Source organism: Oryctolagus cuniculus, chromosome 1, assembly GCF_051225735.1.
Source record: "Oryctolagus cuniculus isolate XC-2025 breed Fujian yellow rabbit chromosome 1, ASM5122573v1, whole genome shotgun sequence".
NCBI lineage: Eukaryota > Metazoa > Chordata > Mammalia > Lagomorpha > Leporidae > Oryctolagus > Oryctolagus cuniculus.
Genome location: NC_142867.1, coordinates 225,578,243 through 225,599,840, shown reverse-complemented (window position 1 = coordinate 225,599,840; position 21,598 = coordinate 225,578,243). Strand labels below are relative to the sequence as shown.

At 56.6% G+C, this 21,598-nt stretch overlaps 1 protein-coding gene across 6 annotated transcripts in view; it reads right to left on the bottom strand.

Annotated features, from left to right (window-relative positions):
- Nucleotides 1–4,451: 4,451 nt before the first annotated feature.
- Nucleotides 4,452–21,598, bottom strand: part of GSN (gelsolin) — a 57,700-nt gene continuing 40,553 nt past the window's right edge. For all 6 annotated transcript variants that reach the window (XM_070056233.2, XM_070056239.2, XM_008273374.5 and 3 more), the window contains 13 exons: nucleotides 20,540–20,689; nucleotides 19,451–19,540; nucleotides 17,507–17,639; nucleotides 16,060–16,148; nucleotides 15,744–15,959; nucleotides 12,561–12,694; nucleotides 10,508–10,598; nucleotides 8,503–8,673; nucleotides 7,760–7,934; nucleotides 6,749–6,873; nucleotides 6,478–6,555; nucleotides 5,367–5,427; nucleotides 4,452–4,858 (listed from right to left, as the gene is read on the bottom strand). In XM_070056233.2, coding sequence (XP_069912334.1) covers nucleotides 4,689–4,858; nucleotides 5,367–5,427; nucleotides 6,478–6,555; nucleotides 6,749–6,873; nucleotides 7,760–7,934; nucleotides 8,503–8,673; nucleotides 10,508–10,598; nucleotides 12,561–12,694; nucleotides 15,744–15,959; nucleotides 16,060–16,148; nucleotides 17,507–17,639; nucleotides 19,451–19,540; nucleotides 20,540–20,689 — 1,683 coding nt within the window. In that variant the 3' untranslated portion in view covers nucleotides 4,452–4,688. The remainder of the gene's footprint in view (nucleotides 4,859–5,366; nucleotides 5,428–6,477; nucleotides 6,556–6,748; nucleotides 6,874–7,759; nucleotides 7,935–8,502; nucleotides 8,674–10,507; nucleotides 10,599–12,560; nucleotides 12,695–15,743; nucleotides 15,960–16,059; nucleotides 16,149–17,506; nucleotides 17,640–19,450; nucleotides 19,541–20,539; nucleotides 20,690–21,598) is intronic.

Here is a 21,598-nt window from a genome sequence, read left to right as displayed (position 1 = left end):
CGTAGCCCCTGTCAGCCTCATTTTCCTCACTTGGAAACTAAGGCGATTGCCTTCCACCTTTTAGGTCTCAGACGATTTGAGACTCTGTTGGAAGCCCCCAGAGGTTCGTTTTTGAAAACTGCACATGGCTGTGTGCACACAAGTTTGCACACGTTGTGGGGGGGGGACACTGACCCCACCACCCCTCCTATGCAAAGACTTAAAAACCCCTGGATGAGCACTTCTAAGTTCCAAGCTAATTACCTGAAGAGTTTGTAGCTTGCAGGAACTCAGGAGAAGGCAAAGGGAAACACGATTTGCTGAGTGTACACACTGTGCGAGGCACCTAACATCTTTCATCCCCTTTCACGGTAACCAGGCCCTGGGAAAACTCCTGGATTCTCGGGTTGTTGGTGACGGTCTCTTCCCGTGATGCCGCCCACCGCAGGTCTCAGCTCAGCTCAGGCTGGGACTCGCCTCTAGAGGTCATACTACTAATAGGATGCAGCCCTGTTCAACCCTTCCTAGAGCCCGAAGAGTTTAATGGGAAAGGAAATCGCAACCACTATTAACACTGGAGGGCTTAGGAAGCTCCAGCAACTTAGGAATCATACACAGGCTGGGAATCCTCTCTGGAAGCTTCTGAGGTAAGTCTCCCTCAAGGAGTTGTCCACGCACCGACCACTTACCTCCTCCTGGGAACACGGGACTTGGATCAGCTTCCTCCCCCTTACAGCGCAAACCTCAGAGGAGGGATTCACCCCCAGGGGCTGGGGTGAACCTAGCTGGCCTACAGATAATTCCACCCTCCTGGCCCATGGTTCCCTCAGGAATGGTCCTGTGACCCCATGTGGGCTCCTGACACCCGAGGAATGGCTTTCTGTGGGCTTGGGGGCAGTTTCTGAAATGGTCCTTCCTCTTTCTTTTCTTTCTTTCTTTCTTTCTTTCTTTCTTTCTTTCTTTCTTTCTTTCTCTCTCTCTCTCTCTCTCTCTTTCTTTTTTCTTTCTTTCTTTCTTTCTTTCTCTCTCTTTCTTTCTTTCTTTCTTTCTTTCTTTTTAAATTTATTTGACAGATAGAGTTAGACAGGAGAGAGATAGAGAGAAAGGTCTTCATTCTGTTGGTTCACCCCCCAGATGGCCGCTACAGCCGGCTCGCTGCGCCGATCCGAAGCCAGGAGCCAGGTGTTTCCTCCTGGTCTCCCATGCGGGTGCAGGGCCCAAGGACCTGGGCCATCCTCCACTGCACTCCCGGGCCACAGTAGAGAGCTGGACTGGAAGAGGAGCAACTGGGACAGAATCTGGCGCCCATATGGGATGCCGGCGCTGAGGGCTGAGGCTTAACCAAGTGAGCCACGGCACTGGTCCCTGAAATGGTCCTTTGGTCCTTGGTCATTGCCATGCATGAATATGGGAGGCTGGACACCTATAGGTATTTCACTACAGACTGGGAAGGACAGAGCTAGAGAAATCAACAGGAAAGCCAGACCCCCTGGGTGCGGTCCGCCGAGAAGACCCCTGTCTGCACTGCAGCCCAGGCCATCCCGTCTGACCCACAGCTCTGCCGTGGGCGAGGCTCTTTGTGCGTTTTTCTTTCTTTCCTGTTTGAACGCTCACAGTGGGCCAGGGATTGTGCTAGGATTTACCTTCTTTAATCCTCATGAGAATTCTCAGTGGCAGACAGCGCACTTATTTCCATTTTGCCTCTAAGGAAACTGGAACATGCTTAAGATCATGTGGTTAACATGATTTTTTTTTTTTTTTTTGACAGATAGAATTAGACAGTGAGAGAGACAGAGAGAAAGGTCTTCCTTCCGTTGGTTCATCCCCAAAGTGGCCGCTACAGCCAGAGCTACGCTGATCCGAAGCCAGGAGCCAGGTGCTTCCTCCTGGTTTCCCATGCGGGTGCAGGGCCCAAGGACCTGGGCCATCCTCCACTGCCTTCCCGGGCCACAGCAGAGAGCTGGACTGGAAGAGGAGCAGCCAGGACTAGAACCCGGTGCCCATATGGGATGCCGGCGCTGAGGACGGAGGATTAACCAAGTGAGCCGCGGCACCGGCCCCATGCAGTTAACATGATTAAAAGGTGGAGCTAGGATTTGGACCCAGGTCTGGCTTGAAGCCCCAGCTATTAGCCCCTATATGTTACCACCTCCAGCTAGGTAATATATTAATATTATTATTTTTCAAAATGTATTTTCTCATTTGAAGGCAGAGTTATAGAGAAGGAGAGGCAGAGGCAGAAGTAGAGACAGAGAGAGAGAGAGAATCTTCCATCTGCTGGTTCACTCCCCAAATGGCTGCACCAGTCAAGGCTGGGCCAGGCCAAAGCCAGGAACTTTTTCCTGGTCTCCCACGTGGGTGGAAGGGCCCAAGGACTTGGGCCATCCTCTGTTGCTCTCCCAGGGCATCCTGGGCATTAGCAGGGATGTAGATTGGAAGTGGAACAGCTGGGATTTGAACTGGAACCCATATGGGATTTTGACTGAGGCTTAAACCCCTATGCCACAGCGCCAGGCCCGGAATATTATTAATACATTATTGTTATGGGTAAGGATGTCCCCAGCTGGATTTATTCCCAGTTCTTGCCTCTACGCAAGGGAAGAATTCAAAGCAGAGACATAGATGAAGAGCAAGAATGGGAGCAGAATGTATTCAAAGGGATGAAAGCGCTAGCACACACGCAGAGGTGAAGGCCGGCAGCCCTGTGAGGTAAGAATGGGCCCCGCCCCACTCAGCCACCCCGCCGGGTGGGCGTGCCACCCTACTGAGTACACAGGGGGCAGAATGTGGGCAGGGTTCAGTGCACGTGAGGATCTCTGGGGCAGATTCGTGGCATCTCCACATGGAATCACGGTGTCTTCCCGGTGGAGGAGGCCAAGGTGCACCATGGGAAAGTGGGTGTGCTGAATTGGCGTGGAAAGGGCGAGTGTTTTAGCCATGCTGGGCTAAGGCACGGAGACGGCTGGACACTCTTCGGCTCCTTTATCCTTCAATGGCTCCCTGCCGAGCCCCTATGATCACCATTTTGAGGGTGGGGAATTTGAGGCTCAGATAAATTTTTTTTTAAGTGTGTATCTCAAATGCCTTGGCCAAAGAAAATACAAAACCAATGCCCACTGCAACTGAATTGCCGGATGGAACACAGAAGCCAAGCCCAGGCCAACCTTTTCCTAAAAGATGACCCTTTGGCACACCCATCCTGTTATTTCACACCAGCTTCTCCATGGCAGGGCATAATGCAACCTAAAACTGCACTTCCTGATTCTCTCTTTCGTCTATAAGAGAAGAACATGAAGTCAGGGATTCCGTTGCCCCAAGCAATTTCTCACCTAGCAGCAGCGAGCTCTCTCTGGAGGCCACAGCCACCTCCCCAGTAAAGAATTCACGGGCAAGTCCACCCGTGATTTCACCTCCACAGATTTCCAGGAAGCAACCTGGCTTTGTCTAGACGGGCCTCCACCTGTCCCTGGCGAAAGCCCTAGCAACGTCAGGTGGTAAATTCTGCTTTTGTTCCAGGACTTGCCATTTGTCAAGTGTTTGCTTCGATCATGAAAGCAACCCTTTGGGGGTTGCAAGATCAAGTCCAAACCCCCTGGCAGGGCAAGGTCCCTGCCCACCTCCCAGCTTCTGGGTCCAGCGCTCCACCTTCCAGACTCCCTTGGCTGCCTGGCCTGGAGCCCATCATTGTCATGGGCGCTGCCTGCCCCTGTCCCTGCTGCCTGGAACAATGAGACTCCTCCCCCAAAAGCCTCACCCAGAAAACCCCTCCTCCACTACCCTCGTCACTTCTGCGAAGAAGCAGTCGCTGAGGGTGGGGCCCCTGAGGAGTCATGCTTTTAAAAAGTTCCCTGGGCAATTTCAGTGAACAGTCAGCTTTGGAAACACACACAGGATACACACACACGGCACGCATGCGCACAGGCACGTGTACACACACACACACACACACACACACACACAGAGCCTGCCCACCACAGGCTCCTTGTGCTGGTTTTGGTTCTAGATTCACACACATGGGAGTTCTCTCTGCAGAACTAGGACGAGACTGGGTGGGCGAGCAGGCATGGAACAAGGGCAGGGAAGGTGGTGAGAAGAGACGAGAAGGACGGAGGGGAGCAACGGGACCCGGCCTCTAGCGAGCTCCTTGCACCACTTTGGTGGCTCTGTGGCAGTTCACAGAAATGTCCAAGAGGGACCCTCCAGCATCCTGAACAGAAGCAGAGGTTCAGTGCCCACGGACCCCAGGGGGACACAGGAGTGGCCCTCCCCTACCCCAAAGACTGCGAACGTGGAGCATCCCAAGGCAGTCCCTGTGCCGGCGTCCGGGATTTCACACCCAGGGTGGAGGCGGCTGGGGTGCAGACTCACAGGCACCTCCCTGGGCACCCCCCAGGCAGGACACAGGCTGCCTGTCACTCCCAGGTGGGTAGGGGCTAGCAAGCGAGTGAGGAAACAGTCAAACCACCCGAGGCTAACACACTTCAAAAAGCTTTTATTGTATTTAATATCCAAAGCACAGATACGTAAGACAATTTTGCAAGGACCCTGAATTTTTGCAGGGCTGATTTTGGCTATGGTAAAAAAGAGAGAGAGAGAAACACACACACACACCCCCAGAGGTGCCCTGCTCACCCTAAGGTCTCTTTGAGAGATGGACAGTTCCAGAAGGCACTGACGGGTGACATGGGTGGGCCCTGCCCTGCCCTTCCTCAGGCAGCCAGCTCAGCCAGGGCCCTGTCCAAGGGGTCCACAGACCAGTAGTTGTCGTCCCAGCCCAGGAACCAGCCCACGAAGGAGGGGGGCTCAAAGCCTTGCTTCACCACGGTGATGGGAGTCCGCCGGTCCCGGTTCGCAGGGTCCGTCTCAATGTAGCGCTTGGCTGTGGGCATGCATGGGAAAGAGAAGCCCCGGGGATTCTCAGAGCCTCTCCCTCACCCCGCAGCTCAAAGAGAACTGCCTGGGTCCTACTGTCCCTGCTGCCCCAGCCCTGCCCTGGGCACCAGCGCCCCCTGGAGGCAGTGACGCCCCGTGGGTGCTCCGCCACCCTGCCCATGGACAGCACAGGCCAGGGACCACAGTTAGCGCCCTGCTTCACGACGCTCTCACCCCTCTTTGGAGGGGTTCCCAGCACCCCCACTCAACTCTAGGCAGCCACAGGGATCTGCTTTTCAACCCTGACCCTGACAAGCGCAGCCCTGGGGCAGCTGGGCACTGTGCACGGCTTCTCTCCCGGTCCTTCCTTCCCCTGGGATAACCTGGCTTTCTGAGGGAACCAGGCTGTCTCCCTGCCCTAGGCAGGCATACGAGGGGCTGACCATGGACGAGGAAGTCCTCGCCCAGTGATGCGGCCTCCCAGGCTGCACCGCGTGCTGCACCTTGGGCCTCACCTGAGGTCAAGGCTTCCGTCTTCTCGTCCTCTTGAGAATCCTTTCCAACCCAGACAAAGACCTGGAGGTGTGGGAAATGAAACATCAGTGAGGGGCGCAGAGCAAATTCGCCACTGGAGGCAGAACGGGGAGCAGGTGGCGGCCCAGGCAGAGCTGACAGCAGAACCGCAGGGCCATCGGCGAGGCTGGAGGGGGGGAGGGACAGGGCCCGCACACCCGTCCCTGCCACCCTGCCACCCTGCGCTGGCCTGCTCTGTCCTTTTCCACTGCTGACATGGAAAACCTCCACACTGACAGTTTCTCTTGAAAACCTGTTGGGTCCAGCAGCCCTGGGCAGTCCTGCTCATGTGGGTGAAGCAGAGCGGCGGCCGGCGGCTGCCCCTCTATGTGGGCAGTGCCAGTGTGCCTCAGGCCCCACCCTGCCTCAGGTCTCCCCATCCCAGCCTGCGTCACCCATGACCGGCACCAACCAGGCGCCATCAGGCACTGAGCTGGAAATCCCTAGCAGTTCATGAATTAACCCTTCCAAGGTGTTTATTTGTTCAACAAATGAGCGGTCAAAATGGATTCTCATTCATTCATCCAACAAAAATAAACCCAGGGTCCACCTGTGCCAGTCCTTGTGTGTCTCGGCCAACATGGGTCCTAAGGCTTGGGATTAAAAACAACTCAGCCCCACGACCATGACTTTGGGTCTTAGTATACAAGTTCTTTGGCATCTAACAGAGCACCTGTCACTGAGAGACCAGTCCCCACCAGGCTCCGAGGCTCTCACTTGCTTACAAATGAGTTCCCTCCGGAACAGGAAGCCCCCCGTGGCAAGGGGTTGAGTCTATTTTGCTCATCACAGAATTCCCAGCACTCAGCACTCTGCCTGTGAGTAGCGGTGCCAAATACATGCTGGCCGAGTGAATGAGCAAACACGTGAACTAACGCATTAAGTGACCAGTGGGACAGCGCTGCTATGGGCGTCACCACTGCTATTTTACAGGGGAGGAAAGGGAGGCTCGAAAGGGCAGGGCCTGCAGCAGCTCGGGGACTGTCCCAGCAGCACCTGCTGCACCTGCCCCAGGGGGCTGGGGGTCTAGCCTCTCCCCTCGCCCTCGCTCACCTGGTCCCAGGTGTCCAGGAGCATGACGTCATCAGTAGCCAGGTCTTCCTGCATGAGCTCGCCGGGAACCTCTTCGATCTGGAAAAGAACAGAAGTGAGAAGGGCATTGTTAAGACATCCTCCCTTCCCGGGGTGGGAGTCCCGCGTGTGACCCCGAACCCCGGAGCAAGCGGCAGGGCGCGATTGGCCAGCAGGGGGCTCCAGTGCCTCCTCCCGGCCCCATGCTGCCCACCCGCCTAATGCCTCCCGAGGTGTCCACGCAGGGGCTCACCACAAAGCGGCCAATCTTGTTGGAGCAGGCAAAGAGGCGAGGAGGGTGGGCGTCCATCTTCTTGTCCTTCAGCCGTGGGGACGTGCGGTAGGCGGCCTTCCCGCCCAGGGCCTCCCAGAAGCCATCTGTAAGGGGAGGCCACAGCAGCTGCCTAGGGATGCCGGCCACCCCACCCCTCGCACCAGCCCAGCCAGCTGCTCCCCGGCTGCACCTCCTTCTTAAAGCCCCAGGGCCAACAGAGAAGGGGCCCAGGGGAACTTGGAGGGCTGACTCAGCAGCAGACACACACCCAGGACGACTTCTGGCTTGAGGCTGACAACAAGCACCACAAGATGGGGGTGATTATCCCCACTCAACACTGAGGCAGCTGAGGCTCAGAGAGGTTCAGCAGCTCACCCAAGGCCACACAGCTAGTCAGTAGTAAAACCAGGATGTACATCTTGTCTGACTCCAGTCCCCATAGTCTTCCCACTATACCTAATCTAGTTTGTGCTGTCCACATGTGGCTACTTCAATTTAAATTCTTCCTAATTAAAAGTCCTGTTCCAAGGCTGGCACTGTGGTGCCACTGTGGTGCAGCCGGTTAAGCCTTTGTCTGTGGCACTGGCATCCCATATGAACACCAGTTCAAGTCCCAGCTGCTCCACTTCCAATCCAGCTCCCTGCTAATGCACCTGGGAAAGCAGCAGAAGAGGGCCCAAGTGTTTGGGCCCCTGCACCCATGTGAGTGAAGCTCCTGGTTTCAGCCCTGCCCAGCCCTGGCCATTGCAGCCATTTGGGGAGTGACCCAGTGGATGGATGATGATCTCTCTCTCTCTCCTTCTCTCTCTGTAATTCTACCTCTCAAGTAAATAAATAAATAATCTTTAATAATAATAATAATCATAAAGTCCTGCTCCTCATCTCCACTAATTCCTGCCAGGCACATCATCACTGCTCAACAGTGCTCAACAGGGAGGGAAACCAACAGCTGCAGGCCCCAGAGAGCGGCAGCCCCATCCCAGCTCCTACCTGGCTCGCTGCCTTCCGCCACCTGCACAGGTTGGGCCCGCAGCACCCTGAGCAGCTCCTGGGCCCCCGTCTTCTCTGCCTCACTGGCTCCTGCACCTACCCACAGGTAGGCGGCCGACGGGGTTTTCAGGACAAAGGCGTCGTTGGAGTTCAGTGCACCGGCCTTGGGGATGACCTGGGAGGGCAGCGCTGGATTAATCGGGAAGCAGACAGAACGCAGGAGAGCCTGCGGCAGACCCAACTCATGGGCGGGGCCTTAGAGAAACTCACCCCAACAGACCTGGGGGTGCAGACTTCGCCCATTGAGGGGATTTAACTGACCCCCTTGAATCACTAACACGCTGTGGCCAGCCAAGAAGATCCTAGAATTCTGGGCTATATTATCAGAGGGTGAGTGCCCAAACAAAGGAGGTTATAGTCCCATTCTCCTCTAGGCTTCTCAGGCCATCCTGGACAACTACATCCAAGTCCGTGCCTTCCACCGTGCAAGGGACCATAGCCAACAGCAATGCGATCAGGAACAGTGCCCAGGCTGTCTAGAACAGTCTGCATGGAAGGTAGTGATCTGCCCATTGTGGAAGGTATCCAAGGGGCCCTGGGGGGAAGTCCAAGACAGACCAGCCCGCTGCCGGGGCTGCTTCACCCAGCACCCAAGCACACTCCGTCCTGTGCCTGGATCTGCCCATCAAGCGTGGAGGCCCAGCGAGCGCAACGCCTCCTGTGGGCTGGAACCTGAGTGTTACCTCAACGGCTCGCGTGGCGCCGGAGCTGCTGGCCCGGACCTGGAAGAGGCGCGTGCTGGCAGGGGCCGTCTGGCCACCCTCGCGGGAGGTGCCCCCCTTGTAGATGATCATGGGCTTCCCGCCGAACAGGCTCATGAGGTGGGCGGGCTCCTTGCCCTGGACCACGCGGCTCTGGCAGGGAGACAAAAAGGTGAGGCGGGGAAGCTGGGGGTGGGGCGCCTGTGCTATGTGGCACTGGCCTGTTCCCACTAGGAGGCCAGCACACTCGTGTCTGCGTGTGGCGTGGGGCCTGAGGCCGGTGTGCCCAGAGGGCGGGAGACACTGCCTTGGTTGCTCTGACACCCTCCCCCACCCCACCCCAGTCTTGCTGACTCCTAGAAACAGGAGAGTGCTGTTTGCAAACATCCCCTTAAGCGGAAGTGCCGGGACTGTCGGCGGACACTCTTCCGGAATGGTGATGCCAGCCTTGGGCGCAGAAGCCGGGAGAACCTTTCAGATCTAGAGAGACCCCTCCTGCACGGCCAGGGCACCGTGGACACAAGCCGCGGGCAGGGGGCTGGGAAGTGGGAGGCAGGAGGCCCAGTTCTAGCTCAGCTGCTCCTGACCTGTGTGTGTGCCTTCTCTGCTGGGAGCTCAGGTCAACCCCACCCCGGCGGCGAGAACCCAAACGCGTGCCCCAACCACCCAGCTTCTTCCTCCGTAAAATGGGGCCAAGGACGCGATTCCTTTCGAAGGCCGTCGCTGGGGTGCAGTGAGCTAAGCCGGCCATCCTGTCACTCAGGACCCAACACTCGGACGGCCTCCTAGGTCAGGGCACTGAACCCAAACCCAGACCGAGCGCCCTGCCCACGCCCAAGGGGAGGACGGAGAAGGCGGAGTTCTTGACTGCGTCCCCCACATCCTGCTCCGTGGTGTGGCTCTGCTGCCCTCCAGGGCGCCGCACAGTAGCCAGGACGACCTTGTCACGGCAGCTTTGCCACGCGGCCGCTTCCTGTCCTTCTCAGGAACGAGGCCGACCGTGGCCCCTGTGCACATCCTTCCAGCTCACACCGTGGTACCGTCTCCCTCGCTTCAACTCCCAGTGCTCCCTCCCACCTCCGGGACTGCACGCCCTCATCCCTCGTTTCCTTCATGTTTGGCCCGGCTGCCTCCTGCACGTCATTAGGCCCCGGCTGACTGCTCAGAGGCGGCCTTCACTGAGCACGCGAGATCCTATCTGGATGGAGGTCCCTACCCTTCAGGCCCGTGGGAGGGACCCGGCCTCCTGTGCCGCGTGTGGCTCTGGACGCTCTCCAGACGTCACCTCAGTCCTCACAGCAGTCCTGGGAGAGGGGTACTACTGCCATCCCCATGTGGAGAACATGGGCGCACGCGCAGGCTCAGTGAGTTGCCCAAGGTTGTCTGGAGGGCAGTCAGGACTCAAATCCAGTGGGCTGACTCACAGCCAAGCTCTTAACTGCTCTGCCACGTGGCCCCTCTCGCCGGGGAGAGAGCATTTCCACTGGCCGCACACTTCACAGCATGTGGTGGTATGTCCTTGAGTGTGCGTGTGTTTGCAGAGTGTCGATCTCTCCCTAGAACGTAGAGCCCATCAAGGCAGAGGCAGTGTCTGTGTGTCATGGTTGCAGATGCAGTGCACGCACAAGGAAGCCCTGCCTAAATAAAGATCTGTTGGATGGAGGGATGGAGGGATAAGTAGATAGGTAGATGTATGGATGATGAATGGACGGATGGATGGATGGGTAGGTGGATGGGTAGATGGATGGGTAGATGGACGGGTACGTAGATGGATGGATGGATGGGGGTGGATCAGTAGGTGAATGGATGGGTAGGTAGATGGATGTGTGGGTGGATGGATGGGTAGGTGGACAGATGGGTCAGTGGATGCATGGGTAAGTGGATGGATGGATGGATGGATGGATGGATGGATAGACAGACAATTAGGGATGAGTAACCCAGGGAAAAGGCCCAGGTTGCAGGCCCGAGAAGCAGTGGGCTGGCTCACCTGGACAGGGGTCCCTCCCAGCTCCTCGTCCAGCTGGGCAGTCAGGATGGCAGATGCAGCCACCTCATCCTGGGTCGACTGGGCACCCTGCCTGGAAGAGGAAGCAGGACTGAGCCCGAGGTTTGCACATAGCCCCGGGCCTGAGAAACCCACAAATCTCCACATTACAGTTAATGAAACTGAGACACAGAAGGAAAAAGACTCTCAAAGCAAGAGAGCCAAGCACCAAACCAACACTCCCCACTCAGCTCTGCACCTTCCCGTCTTACTCAGGTTCAACCACAACCTAAATGTGGCCCTCAGGGGACCACTGGGCCACCCAGGCTGGACAGATCTGAGAAGTGGAAAATGGTGGCCAGGACACTTCTCTGGGTGGAAGGGCAGCTCAGAGAGCCAACCACAAGGTGCCACATGAGCCCATCTGTGGGCCGAGGCATGGCTTGATTCAGCCCCACGTGGATATGAGTGGAGAGGGCTGCACAGATGTTCACAGAAGTCACTGGCGGTTGCTCTGAGATGGGAGGTTTAGGGGAAGCGGGGCTTTCCACTCCACCTCTTCCTTTACCGCCGAATTTCCCATAACCAACGTCTGCTATCTGAGGAAGCCACACAATCTGATACATCCGTATGCCAACATGGCTAGTGTTTTAGAAAAGCCTTCTCGGGAGTTTTGTTCGCTATGTACATGTCACACACACACACACACACACACACACACACTTAAGCTGGTCTTCAAAGATTGAGGCTGTCGAGTTAGAGGCAGTCTACAAGGCAGCGGATGAGAACTCTTGGAAAGTGGCGAAGTCGTGAAAACAAAGGAAACACGGAGGCTCTGTTACAGATTCGAGGGGAAAAGGCAGACTTGCGAGTGCCTGCTGTGGGGGTCCCCGGCTGGACCCTAGACAGGAGGGGGCATTGGCAGTCCGGTCAGGTGAAATGCAGAGATTAGTACACAGGCTCGCAGCAACACTAGTTTCCTGGTGTTCTGGGTACAAAAGGTGTGAACAGAGAGGGGCAGCCGAGCAGCGACCTAGGAGAATGGTCTGTACAATTTCTGCAACTTTTCAGCGAGCCTAAAATTATTTCAAAATGAAAGTTTAAAAAAAAAAACAAGAAATGCAGTCAGTAATTCACAAAATGTCTGAGATGATACAGTAAGAGGAATACAAACTAAAACACACGGGGACACCGTTGTTTAAACCATCGGGTTGACAAACACCCAAAGGTTTGACTGACAGTGCACCAGCTACAGAAAGAGGGAAGCAGGAATTCTCGAATGTTGCTGGTGGCAACGCAAACTGCTAAAAATGCCATCAGGGGAAACAGGGTTTCCTCTATGGCCAGAAAAATCCCCCTCTCTAGGCATTCAAAATGATCCCTGTTTAAGGTTACTATCACAGCAAGGCCATGAGGGCTGAAGCCGGGACTGGACCCGCCATGGCAGCACAAGTGTTAACTAAGCCACAGCACAGCCACTCAGAGAAACGCCGTGCATCTGTGAAAGGAAGCTCTTGGCAGGCTGAGCTCCAGGGAGAATTCGGCCCAGGACACCGCCCACAGTGTGCCGCCTGCTGGGTGAGGAAGGGCAAGGACGGGCGTGTAGTCACAGCGACCAATATTTGCATAAAGAATTACTGGAAAGATATCACCGGAAATTAGGAGAGCGGATGGGGTTTGGTGAATGCGGAACATGGGGACGGGGTGGGAAGAAGATTTCTCAACCCTTTTATTCCTTTGAGTTTTGAACCATATGAATGCATTGTCTGGGGACTGAAAGAATTTCACGCGGAAAACCGTGCGGGAGGAGAGACCCCAGCACCTACGTTGGTTGCATGGACTCATGGGAACAGCTCGGCTCGTCTCTCCTAACCAGGGACGCGTACCCTTTGGATAAGAATCACTTACAAGCTGTTTGGAGAAATGAGTGGCGACACTCTGTGGATGAGAGCCTTGCCGAGCTCATGTGGCTGACACCCCTGCCCCCGCCCCCCCTCCCCTTGCGGCCACGCTCAGACCCAGCCTGCGTCCCCCCGTGCCGCCCCTGAACACCCACCAGTTGTAGATGATCTGGCCCTGGCGGCCACCGTGGCGGTAGTTGTACAGGATGATGTAGCTGTCGCCGCCGTAGAACTGCCCGTACGTGGCAGGGTCCACAGGTACTTTGTTGGAGCCTTCAATCCTCCAGATCTGTCAGGGCAAAGCTGCGCTCAGACCCCTGCCCTGCCCTGCCCCGCCCCCAGCTGGGGAACCCCTGCCCAGCAGAGGACGGGACACGCTCTGCACCGGCCCAGGCTAACATCACAACATCTGCCCAAATCACACAGCCACCGAACAGGCGGGGCTGGGACTGCATCCCAGGATTCCGGCTCCAGATCCTCACACCAAGCCCTGTCTCACCTGCTCTGCTCCCTGGAAGGGGACGTTCCAGCAACCCACAGTGAACGCAGCATGGTGAGGGGTAACAGCTGACCCAGACTCAAAATAAGGCTCCGCCCCCTTAAGGCGCATGACCTTGGCAACACAGGGAATGATCGTGGCAATGCATGGAACCTCTCCAAGCCTCGGTTTCCGCATGGGGAAGGTGGGGATATAATAACCCCTACAGAGCAGGCACCGAGCCTAGAGGTTAAGACGCCCGCCTCCCATAGCAGAGTAGCTGGGTTTGATCCCGGGCTCCATCTCCCGATCCCAGCTTCCTCCTAATGCAGACCCGGAGAGGCAGGCCACAGTGACAGCTCAAGTAGCTGGGTCCCTGCCACCCAGGGGGAAGCTCTGGATCGAGTCCCAGGTTCCTGGCCTTGGCTCCATTCTGGCCCTGGCTGTTTGTATCTGAGGAGTTAACCAGTAGACAGGAACTCGCTCACTCTCCTTCTCTGTCGCTCTTACTCTTTCTGCCTCTGCCTCTCTGTGCCTCTCAAATAAACAAAATTTAGCAACTAACAGTACTGGGGCTGGCCCTGTGGCATAGCGGTTTAAAGCCTGCAGTCCCAGCATCCCATTTGGGCTCCAGTGCAAGTCCCGGCTGCTCCACTTCTGATCCAGCTCCCTGCTTATGCACCTGGGAAAGCAGTGGAAGATGACCCAAGTGCTTGGGCCCCCTGCACACACATGGGAGACCCGGAAGACGTTCTCAGCTCCTGGCTTCAGCCTGGCCCAGAACCAGCCGTTGAGGCCCCTCTCTCTGTCTCTCCCCCTCTCTCTGTGTCTCTGCCTTTCAAATAAAATAAATAAATCTTAAAAAAAAAAAAAAAACTAACAATACCTTCCTCAGAGCATTGTTGCAAAGCTCAAGTAAGTTTATTCATGAAAACCCAGCACTGTATCCCGCACAAGACAACAGCTCCGTAGCTACTCTACTGTTACTCCTATCACTACTGGATTCCCCGGATTTCAATGTGCCTCTGGGATCATTGCTGGGTGACCTCAGGATGACCCCTGCTGGCAGGTGTCTGCGCTCTGGTGGCGCCACTTCTTCCTAAGTGGTCACGAGGCCCTGCAGCGCCACCTGGTGGTGCCGTGGAGAGAGTCCTCCAGGTCCCAGGAAACAGAACTCTATGGTTCTCTACACCTGGAAACCCTTGAAGGTGATGGAGTGAAATTACCCCCATCCCACAGGTGAGGAAATGAGAGCCAGAGAGGTTAAGTAAATTTCCCCGGGCCACACAGCCGTTCTGCCAGAACTCGGTCCACACCACCCTGAATATTCTTTTTTTTTTTTATTTTTTTGACAGGCAGAGTGGACAGTGAGAGAGACAGAGAGAAAGGTCTTCCTTTGCCGTTGGTTCACCCTCCAATGGTCACCGCGGCCGGCGCGCTGCGCCCGGTGCACCACGCTGATCGGATGGCAGAAGCCAGGTACTTATCCTGGTCTCCCATGGGGTGCAGGGCCCAAACACTTGGGCCATCCTCCATGGCACTCCCTGGCCACAGCAGAGAGCTGGCCTGGAAGAGGGGCAACCGGGACAGAATCCGGCGCCCCGACTAGGACTAGAACCCGGTGTGCCAGCACCGCAAGGTGGAGGATTAGCCTAGTGAGCTGTGGCGCCGGCCCACCCTGAATATTCTCACTGCATCCTCTCCACCCAAGAAGTCATGGATGAATGAGAAAAATATCAAAAAGACAAAACATTAACAAGAGGACACTTTTGTTACTGTCAGCATTAGGAATACAATCCACATTTGCCTGAGGCCCACGCATGAACACCTCTGAACCCCACTCTACGTCTCCACCCTCCTGTGACTTTGGTCTCAAAACTGCGTCTTCCCAGACCACTGGCACGACCGCCCCGCAGCTCTCTCCCTGCAGTCTTCTGCAGCCAACCCGTTTTCCCTTGTTGAAACAAATTTTTTACTTCGTTATCTTATTTGAGACGGACAGAGACAGCAACCCCCCTCCACTAGCTCACTTCCCAAATATCCGGGAGCCAGGAACTCCATCAGGTCTCCTTCGTGGGCGGCAGGGACCCAGCGACTTGAGTCATCACCAGCTGCCTCCCAGGGTGCACACTAACAGGAAGCTGGAATTGGGAGCAGAGCTGGGGCTCGAACCAGGAGCTCCGATAGGGGATGTGGGTGTCCCGAGTGGTGCTTTAACTACTGGGCCAATTGCCCACGCCTTGTCCAAGCCCATTTCCACAGTGACTTTCCAAAGCACGGAACTGAGGCTGTCATGTGTCTGCGTTAGAAACATGAAGAAACTCTAGGAGTACTCACTGGTTACAGGAGCAAGTCGGCACCCTTGGAACCGGCACTCAAGGTCCCTCCCCAAGGATACACTCAGCACCAGTCTCTGGGGACAGCTCCTTCCTCCCCAAACCCAGTCCGTCCTGTCTGGAATGCCCACTGCGCTCCACTCTTCCCCCAGGGCAGAAACTCCCACCCCTCCTCTGACACCCAAGCCCAGAGTCCCTGTCCCTGTGAGGGCTGCCCCGGCCACCCCACCCCCGGCCTCTCTGTGTTCTCATGTCTCCCAGGCTCCCTCCCACCTCCACCTGCACAGGTCTGAGCAGGGCACTGTGGCTGGGGTCACCTCCCCTCCCCGAGACCAGGCAATTGGCTCAGGGCCTGGAACGCGGCAGGTGCACAGGACACACTGGTTATAAAAACTGAGTACACAAAGGGAGTTCACCCTAACTCACAGAGCAACATTTTCTGGGAAGCAAGAGGCAGGCAGGGACCCCAGGTGCCGGCTAGAAAACCCGGATACACCCAGCTCAAGGCTCCACGGCCACAGTACCTGTTTCTGTCCTGTGCCGTCATCATCCATGCCGTGCTGGGCGGCCATGGCGGTGGAGGTGTGCAGGGTGGCCGCGTCGAAGGGCACCCGCTCCACGTGGGCGATGTGGCTGGAGAGGTATGCCAGGCCCGGGCCGTCTGTCTGGTCTGGGTCTCGCCAGTTCTTGAAGAACTGCTTGAACAGCGGCGTCTCCCCGCCATCAGGGAGGACCGAGACCTGGGATGTGCAGGGGAGGAGCAGGGTGTGGTGGAGCCTCAGATACCCAGCGCACAGGGAGTGGGGACAGCGGCCCCCCGGCCGTCCCTCCCGGCCCTACCTGGGTCTGCTTGGGGTAGTTCATCTTGGAGATGAAGTCGGAGGCCGTTTTGAGGGCCGCCTTCCTCTCCTCCATGTTGGCCTGCTTGCCTGTCAGCAGCCAGGGAAGGCGAGAGAAGGTTAGGAGCCTGGGATCCTGCTGCACCGAATGCCCCCTGACCAGGCAAAGGGGCAGCCAAACCTCCCTCCCTGCTTTTGTTTAAACTGTGGACAGCCAAGGCCAGAGTCAGGGCGGAACACTCCCAGAGCGTGGATTTTGTGCTCAGAACTGCATCATCGGGCCTGGGTATCTGCAGGTTCCACAGCTGTGGATTCAACTAAACTCAGATTAAAAAAAAAAAAAAATACTCGGGAAAAATTTTTTTAAAAAAACCTCAAATTCCAGAAGGTTCCAGAAAGTTCCAAAAAGCAAAACTGTAATTTGCCACACGCTACCTAGTACAATGAATGCTCATGAATGAAGTGTTGTACGAGCAGTGTGTTAGGAATTACAGGTAATCCAGGTGACTTAAGGTTTGCTGGAGCCCATAGGTTTACACAGCATTTTATGCAATGGACTTGAACATCCGTGGGGCTTGGTGTCTCGTGAGGTTCCTGTAAACGACCCCTGTGAATATCGAGGGACGACTATAAAAAGATTGTTTTATGTAACCCACATGACAGCTCTATGTGAGAAAAGTCGTTATTAGCTTGTTCCCACAGACACAAGGAAGCCAGGCTTAGAGACGTGACGGCGGCGCCCCAGCGAGCGAGACGGCTGCGATTCAGACTCCGCCCCAGTGCACACCCAGGCTCCCTCCACAGCGAGGGCTCCTCCCACTCCCCGCTCTGGAGTTTGTCCCAGCCCTGAGCAGCTGCCAGTGCCAGGAGAGCTCCGGGTCAGCTAGCGGCAGGCCTCAGGCCCCAGGCCAGCTGGCCCAGGTGGCCACAGCAGTGAGAGCGGCCGGTGCACAGGCTCACTCTGCATCCCCTTCCCTGGGGCAGTCTGACAGCGTGGGGGGGGGGGACATCGTGGGTCCTCTCAGGGCATCCCAGAAACACCTGGGCAGCCTCTCCCTGTGCCTTAGACATCCCTCAAGGAGTTCCACGGGCTTGGAGATGGCTCTCGCAATCAGAAACCAGATCCCGTTCTCATCTCAGCAGCTTAAACGCTGCCCTACAATCAGCAAACCTGGCTGACTGACTTCTTCCACTGTGGCCCATGAAATGCATTTGACCACATGCTCAGGAAACATGCATTTTAGCCCAAGAGGGCATCTGAGGCCCAGAGAGGGTGAGTAGGGCACCCACCATCACACAGCAAGTCCATCGCAAAGCCAGGGCATGAGCCCCAGACGTCTGATTCCCACACATCACAGCCTCCTCCTCCCTCCCGGGACCGGGTCCTGAAAGCTGCAGAAGATCCCTCCCAGGGTCCTCCAGGCCGGCTGGGGCCCTGCCCCCGGTACCTTTCCAGACATAGATTTTCCCATCACTGCCGTGGTCCAGAATGAAGCAGTCCTCTGACTTCAGGGCCCCCTGGGCGAAGGGATTCTCATCAGCAACGAGGGAGACGGACATGGTGCCTGCGCCATTGGAGACCTAAGGGCAGAGGGAGACGGAGCCAGACTGGTGAGTGCCTGCAGCCGCCCCCGGCCCACCAGCACCTGGGCCTGCACGCTGCAGTCACACCCGGGCTTTTGCTCTCAAGCACTGATGCATGTTTAGGCCTCCTTCTTCCTTCTTCCTTTTTTTAAATTTTTTTTAAAGATTTATTTATTTGAAAGGTGGAGTTTTTTGAGAGGAGAAAGCAGAGGGAGACCCAAATGGTCACAAAAGGCAGGGCTGGGCCAGACTCAATCCAGGAGCCAGAGGCGTCTTCTGGGTCTCCCAAGTGGGTACAGGGGCCCCAGCACTTGGGCCCTCCTCAGCTGCTTTCCCAGGAGCATCAGTAGGGAGCTGGATCGGAAGTGGAGCAGCCAGGACTCGAACCAGCACTTATTTGGGATGCCACGCCGCAGGCCATGTCTTAACCCCACGTGCCACCACACCGGCTCCTCCTTCTCTGTTTTTTCAGACCACACCTGCCGGCCTGCACTCAGATGAAACATGGAAACTGCGGGGGAAGGGAAGGCCCAGGAAAAGGCAGGAATGTGGGTGGCAGGACCGTGGGTGACAGAGGAGTTTGCTGGATGGACATTCAACCTCTCGGTAAGAAGTGGAATAAAAGTAAACAAAGGGCCGGCGCTGTGGCACCACGGGTTAAAGCCCTGGCCTGCAGTGCCAGCGTCCCATATGGGTGTCGGTTCTAGTCCCGGCTGCTTCTTTTCCCATCCAGCTCTCTGCTACGGCCTGAGAAAGCAGTGGAAGATGGCCCAACTCCTTGGGCCCCTGCACCCCTGTGGGAGACCCAGAAGAAGCTCCTAGCTTCGGACTGGCACAGCTCCGGCCGTTGCAGCCATCTGGGGAGTGAACCAGCAGATGGAGGGCCACTCTCTCTGTCTCTACCTTTCTCTGTAACTCTTTCAAATAAATAAAAACAAATCTTAAAAAAAAAAAAAAAGTAAACAGAGCCAGGGTCCAGCGTTGTGGCACAGCAGGTTAACTCGCTGCCTGCTGTACCTACATCCCATATGGGAGCACAAGTTCAAGTCCCGGCTGTTCCACTTCTGACCCAGCTCCCTGTTATTGCAGATGGAAAAGCAGCAGCAGACGGCCCAAGGAGATCCAGATGGAGCTCCTGGCGCCTGTCTTCACCTGGCCCAGACTTGGCTGTTACAGCCATCTGGGTAGTGAGCCAGTGGATGGAAGATCTCTCTCTCTCTCTCTCACTCTCGATCTCTCTCTCTCTCTCTCCTCTCTCTGTTGCTCTGCATTTCAAATAAATTTTTAAAAACTTATTTTAAAAAAGAACTAAATGCAATGTGGTATCCCAGATTGGAACTTCAGGTGGGGAAGCTGGAATAAATTCTACAGCTTAGTTACTAGTATTGACCCAATACGTGCTTCTCAGTTTTGCCAAATGTACGTGGTTAAGACGTCAAGGAGAGGCCGGGTAAAGGGTGGATGGGAGCTCTCTATACTGTCTGTGCCATTTTTCCATGAACCTAAGGATCATTCCAAAACAGAAAGCCCACCAGACTCAGAGATGCTTTCCCATCTAGTCTCCCTGGGGACTCCCTCCCCCGGTCAGCGGCAGGAGGCTCGGCTGTGTCTGGACTCCCCTGCACTCTCTTACTCTCCACCCAGGGAGTCCTTGAGCATCCACTAGAGACGTGGGAGAGCAGAACCCCCACCCTCCGGCCAGAGCGAGGCTTTGCTCAAGGTCCCAGAGCAGTGGCACTGGCGGCGGCCGGGTCTCCTGGCCTCCCTGTCCTGACCCCGTGTCCAGGGCCAGTGCGCCCGGGGCTCACCTTGTACAGCTTGGCCAGCTTGCGGTTGGCTGCGTCCTCCTTGGCTGTGTCATCAGTGCCTTCGGGCAGAGCAGGCCTGGGGCCCAGAAGCTGCAGGACAGGGAAAGATGGAGAGACAGGATGGCCACAGTGGACTGGACTCCCTCCCACGAGGGCTCCCTGGGTTCCGCCTCCGCCTCCTAATAATTGCCCTCTGCTTCCAAAAACTGGAACTTGATGCCCCCAGGCGAGCAGGAGCAGAGCCCATGGTCTCCTCCTTTACCCGATGAGCCTTGCCTCCACCAATAGATCCTCAAGGGAATCCTTCATGCAGGTGACTAAATGGGCCACCAACTACCAGGAGCGGTTGGGAGAGAGAAGAGGCAGCTCAGTCTTGGCTGTCTCTTTCTGAGCTGGCTCCAGCACCACACTGGACCCAGGGGACACTGGGAGTTCCTCGTCAGCACCCTCAGAGGACAGGGCCCTCCCTGCTGAAGGATGGGACCCACCCACATCCCAGCATGCACCGGGTTTGGGGATTGCGGGAGTTCTGGGAGCTGCCAGGAGGCTGATCCTTCCCACTCCCTAAAGCATGGAGGTTTCCAGGGAAAACAAAGAGTCTTAAGGGGTCGGAGGGCTTATTTCTTCCTCCAATTGCCTCCTGGGTGGGCGGCAGTCATGAGCAACCTGTCTTCCTGCTCACCCTGGGGTACCTGGAGCATGCCCTTGGGCTGGGAGCCTTCCTCAGTCTGTCCCCATGTCCACCCCGCCCTGCACCCGGGGTACCTGGAGCCCTCCTCCCTCTGTCCCCATGCCCACCCCGCCCTGCACCCGGGGTACCTGGAGCCCTCCTCCCTCTGTCCCCACGCCCACCCCGCCCTGCACCCGGGGTACCTGGAGCCCTCCTCCCTCTGTCCCCATGCCCACCCCGCCCTGCACCCGGAGTACCTGGAGCCCTCCTCCCTCTGTCCCCACGCCCACCCCGCCCTGCACCCGGGGTACCTGGAGCCCTCCTCCCTCTGTCCCCATGCCCACCCCGCCCTGCACCCGGGGTACCTGGAGCCCTCCTCCCTCTGACCCCACGCCCACCCCGCCCTGCACCCGGGGTACCTGGAGCATGCCCTCAGGCTCGGAGCCCTCCTCCGACACGTGCACTTGGGCCCGGCCACTGCGCTCATTGTCCCGGATGCCCTTGGACACCTGCGTGGCTTTCAGTCGTTCAAACTTGTTGCTTTTGGAACCGCACCACTGATAGATGTCCTGTAAGACAGAGACTCAGGAAGTCAGCGCCCCAGGCTTCACAAGAGCACACAGCAAGCGGGAGATGGTGGGGTGCGCACAAGCTCACCTTGTCCTGTGCTTGCCCGGGTGAGGGCTGGCAGAGGACACACACGTGAATCATACAAGCACATGTGCACCAGGGCATGTGGGTGCGTGTCTGGGCACACCCGCCTTTCTACAGGTGCAACTACATCTAGGTTGCACACCTGCAGATAGGAAAGTAAGCTGGTATGCTCGCTTGGGAACAGCTGGGCACAGCTACTAAACCTCAGTAAACCTAGACCCTATGACCCACAACCCTATTCCAAGGGCAACTCATCTGTTTATCAACAGACCTCTGTGAGAATGTTCACAGTAGCAACGCATGTCATCCCAAGTGCCTATCGATGACACAGAGGGTCAACACCCGCACAAATGAATCTTAGGTAGCAAGGAGAACGAACAGTCTCCATCAGGCACAATAATAGCATGAGCCTCACGGGCGTGTAGCTGCCAAATGCGGTCAGGGGTGGAAGAACAGCTCCCATGAACATAAAGTTCAGAAACAGGCAAAACTAATCCATGCTCATGAAAGAGACCAGGATGACACCTGCCCTGGGCGGGCGAAGGCATGAGACGAGGGCAGCAGAGGCCTCCTGGGGGTCCGGGCTGCTCTGTCTCCCCGCCCAGTGTCACACAGCCGTGTTCACTGCGTGAGACCCACAGAGCTGTTCTCCCAGGATGCACACACTTTTCTGTGTGCTTTCGTACTAGCAGTGTGTACTACGTCAGGACAGCCTGGTTTGTAAGGCACTTTCCCAAGCTGTACGCCCGTGAAGTCTGAGGTTCGGGGTGGAATGTCCAGCCATGTCCACCAGCAGGCTTGCACTCGCATGGATCTAGGGGACA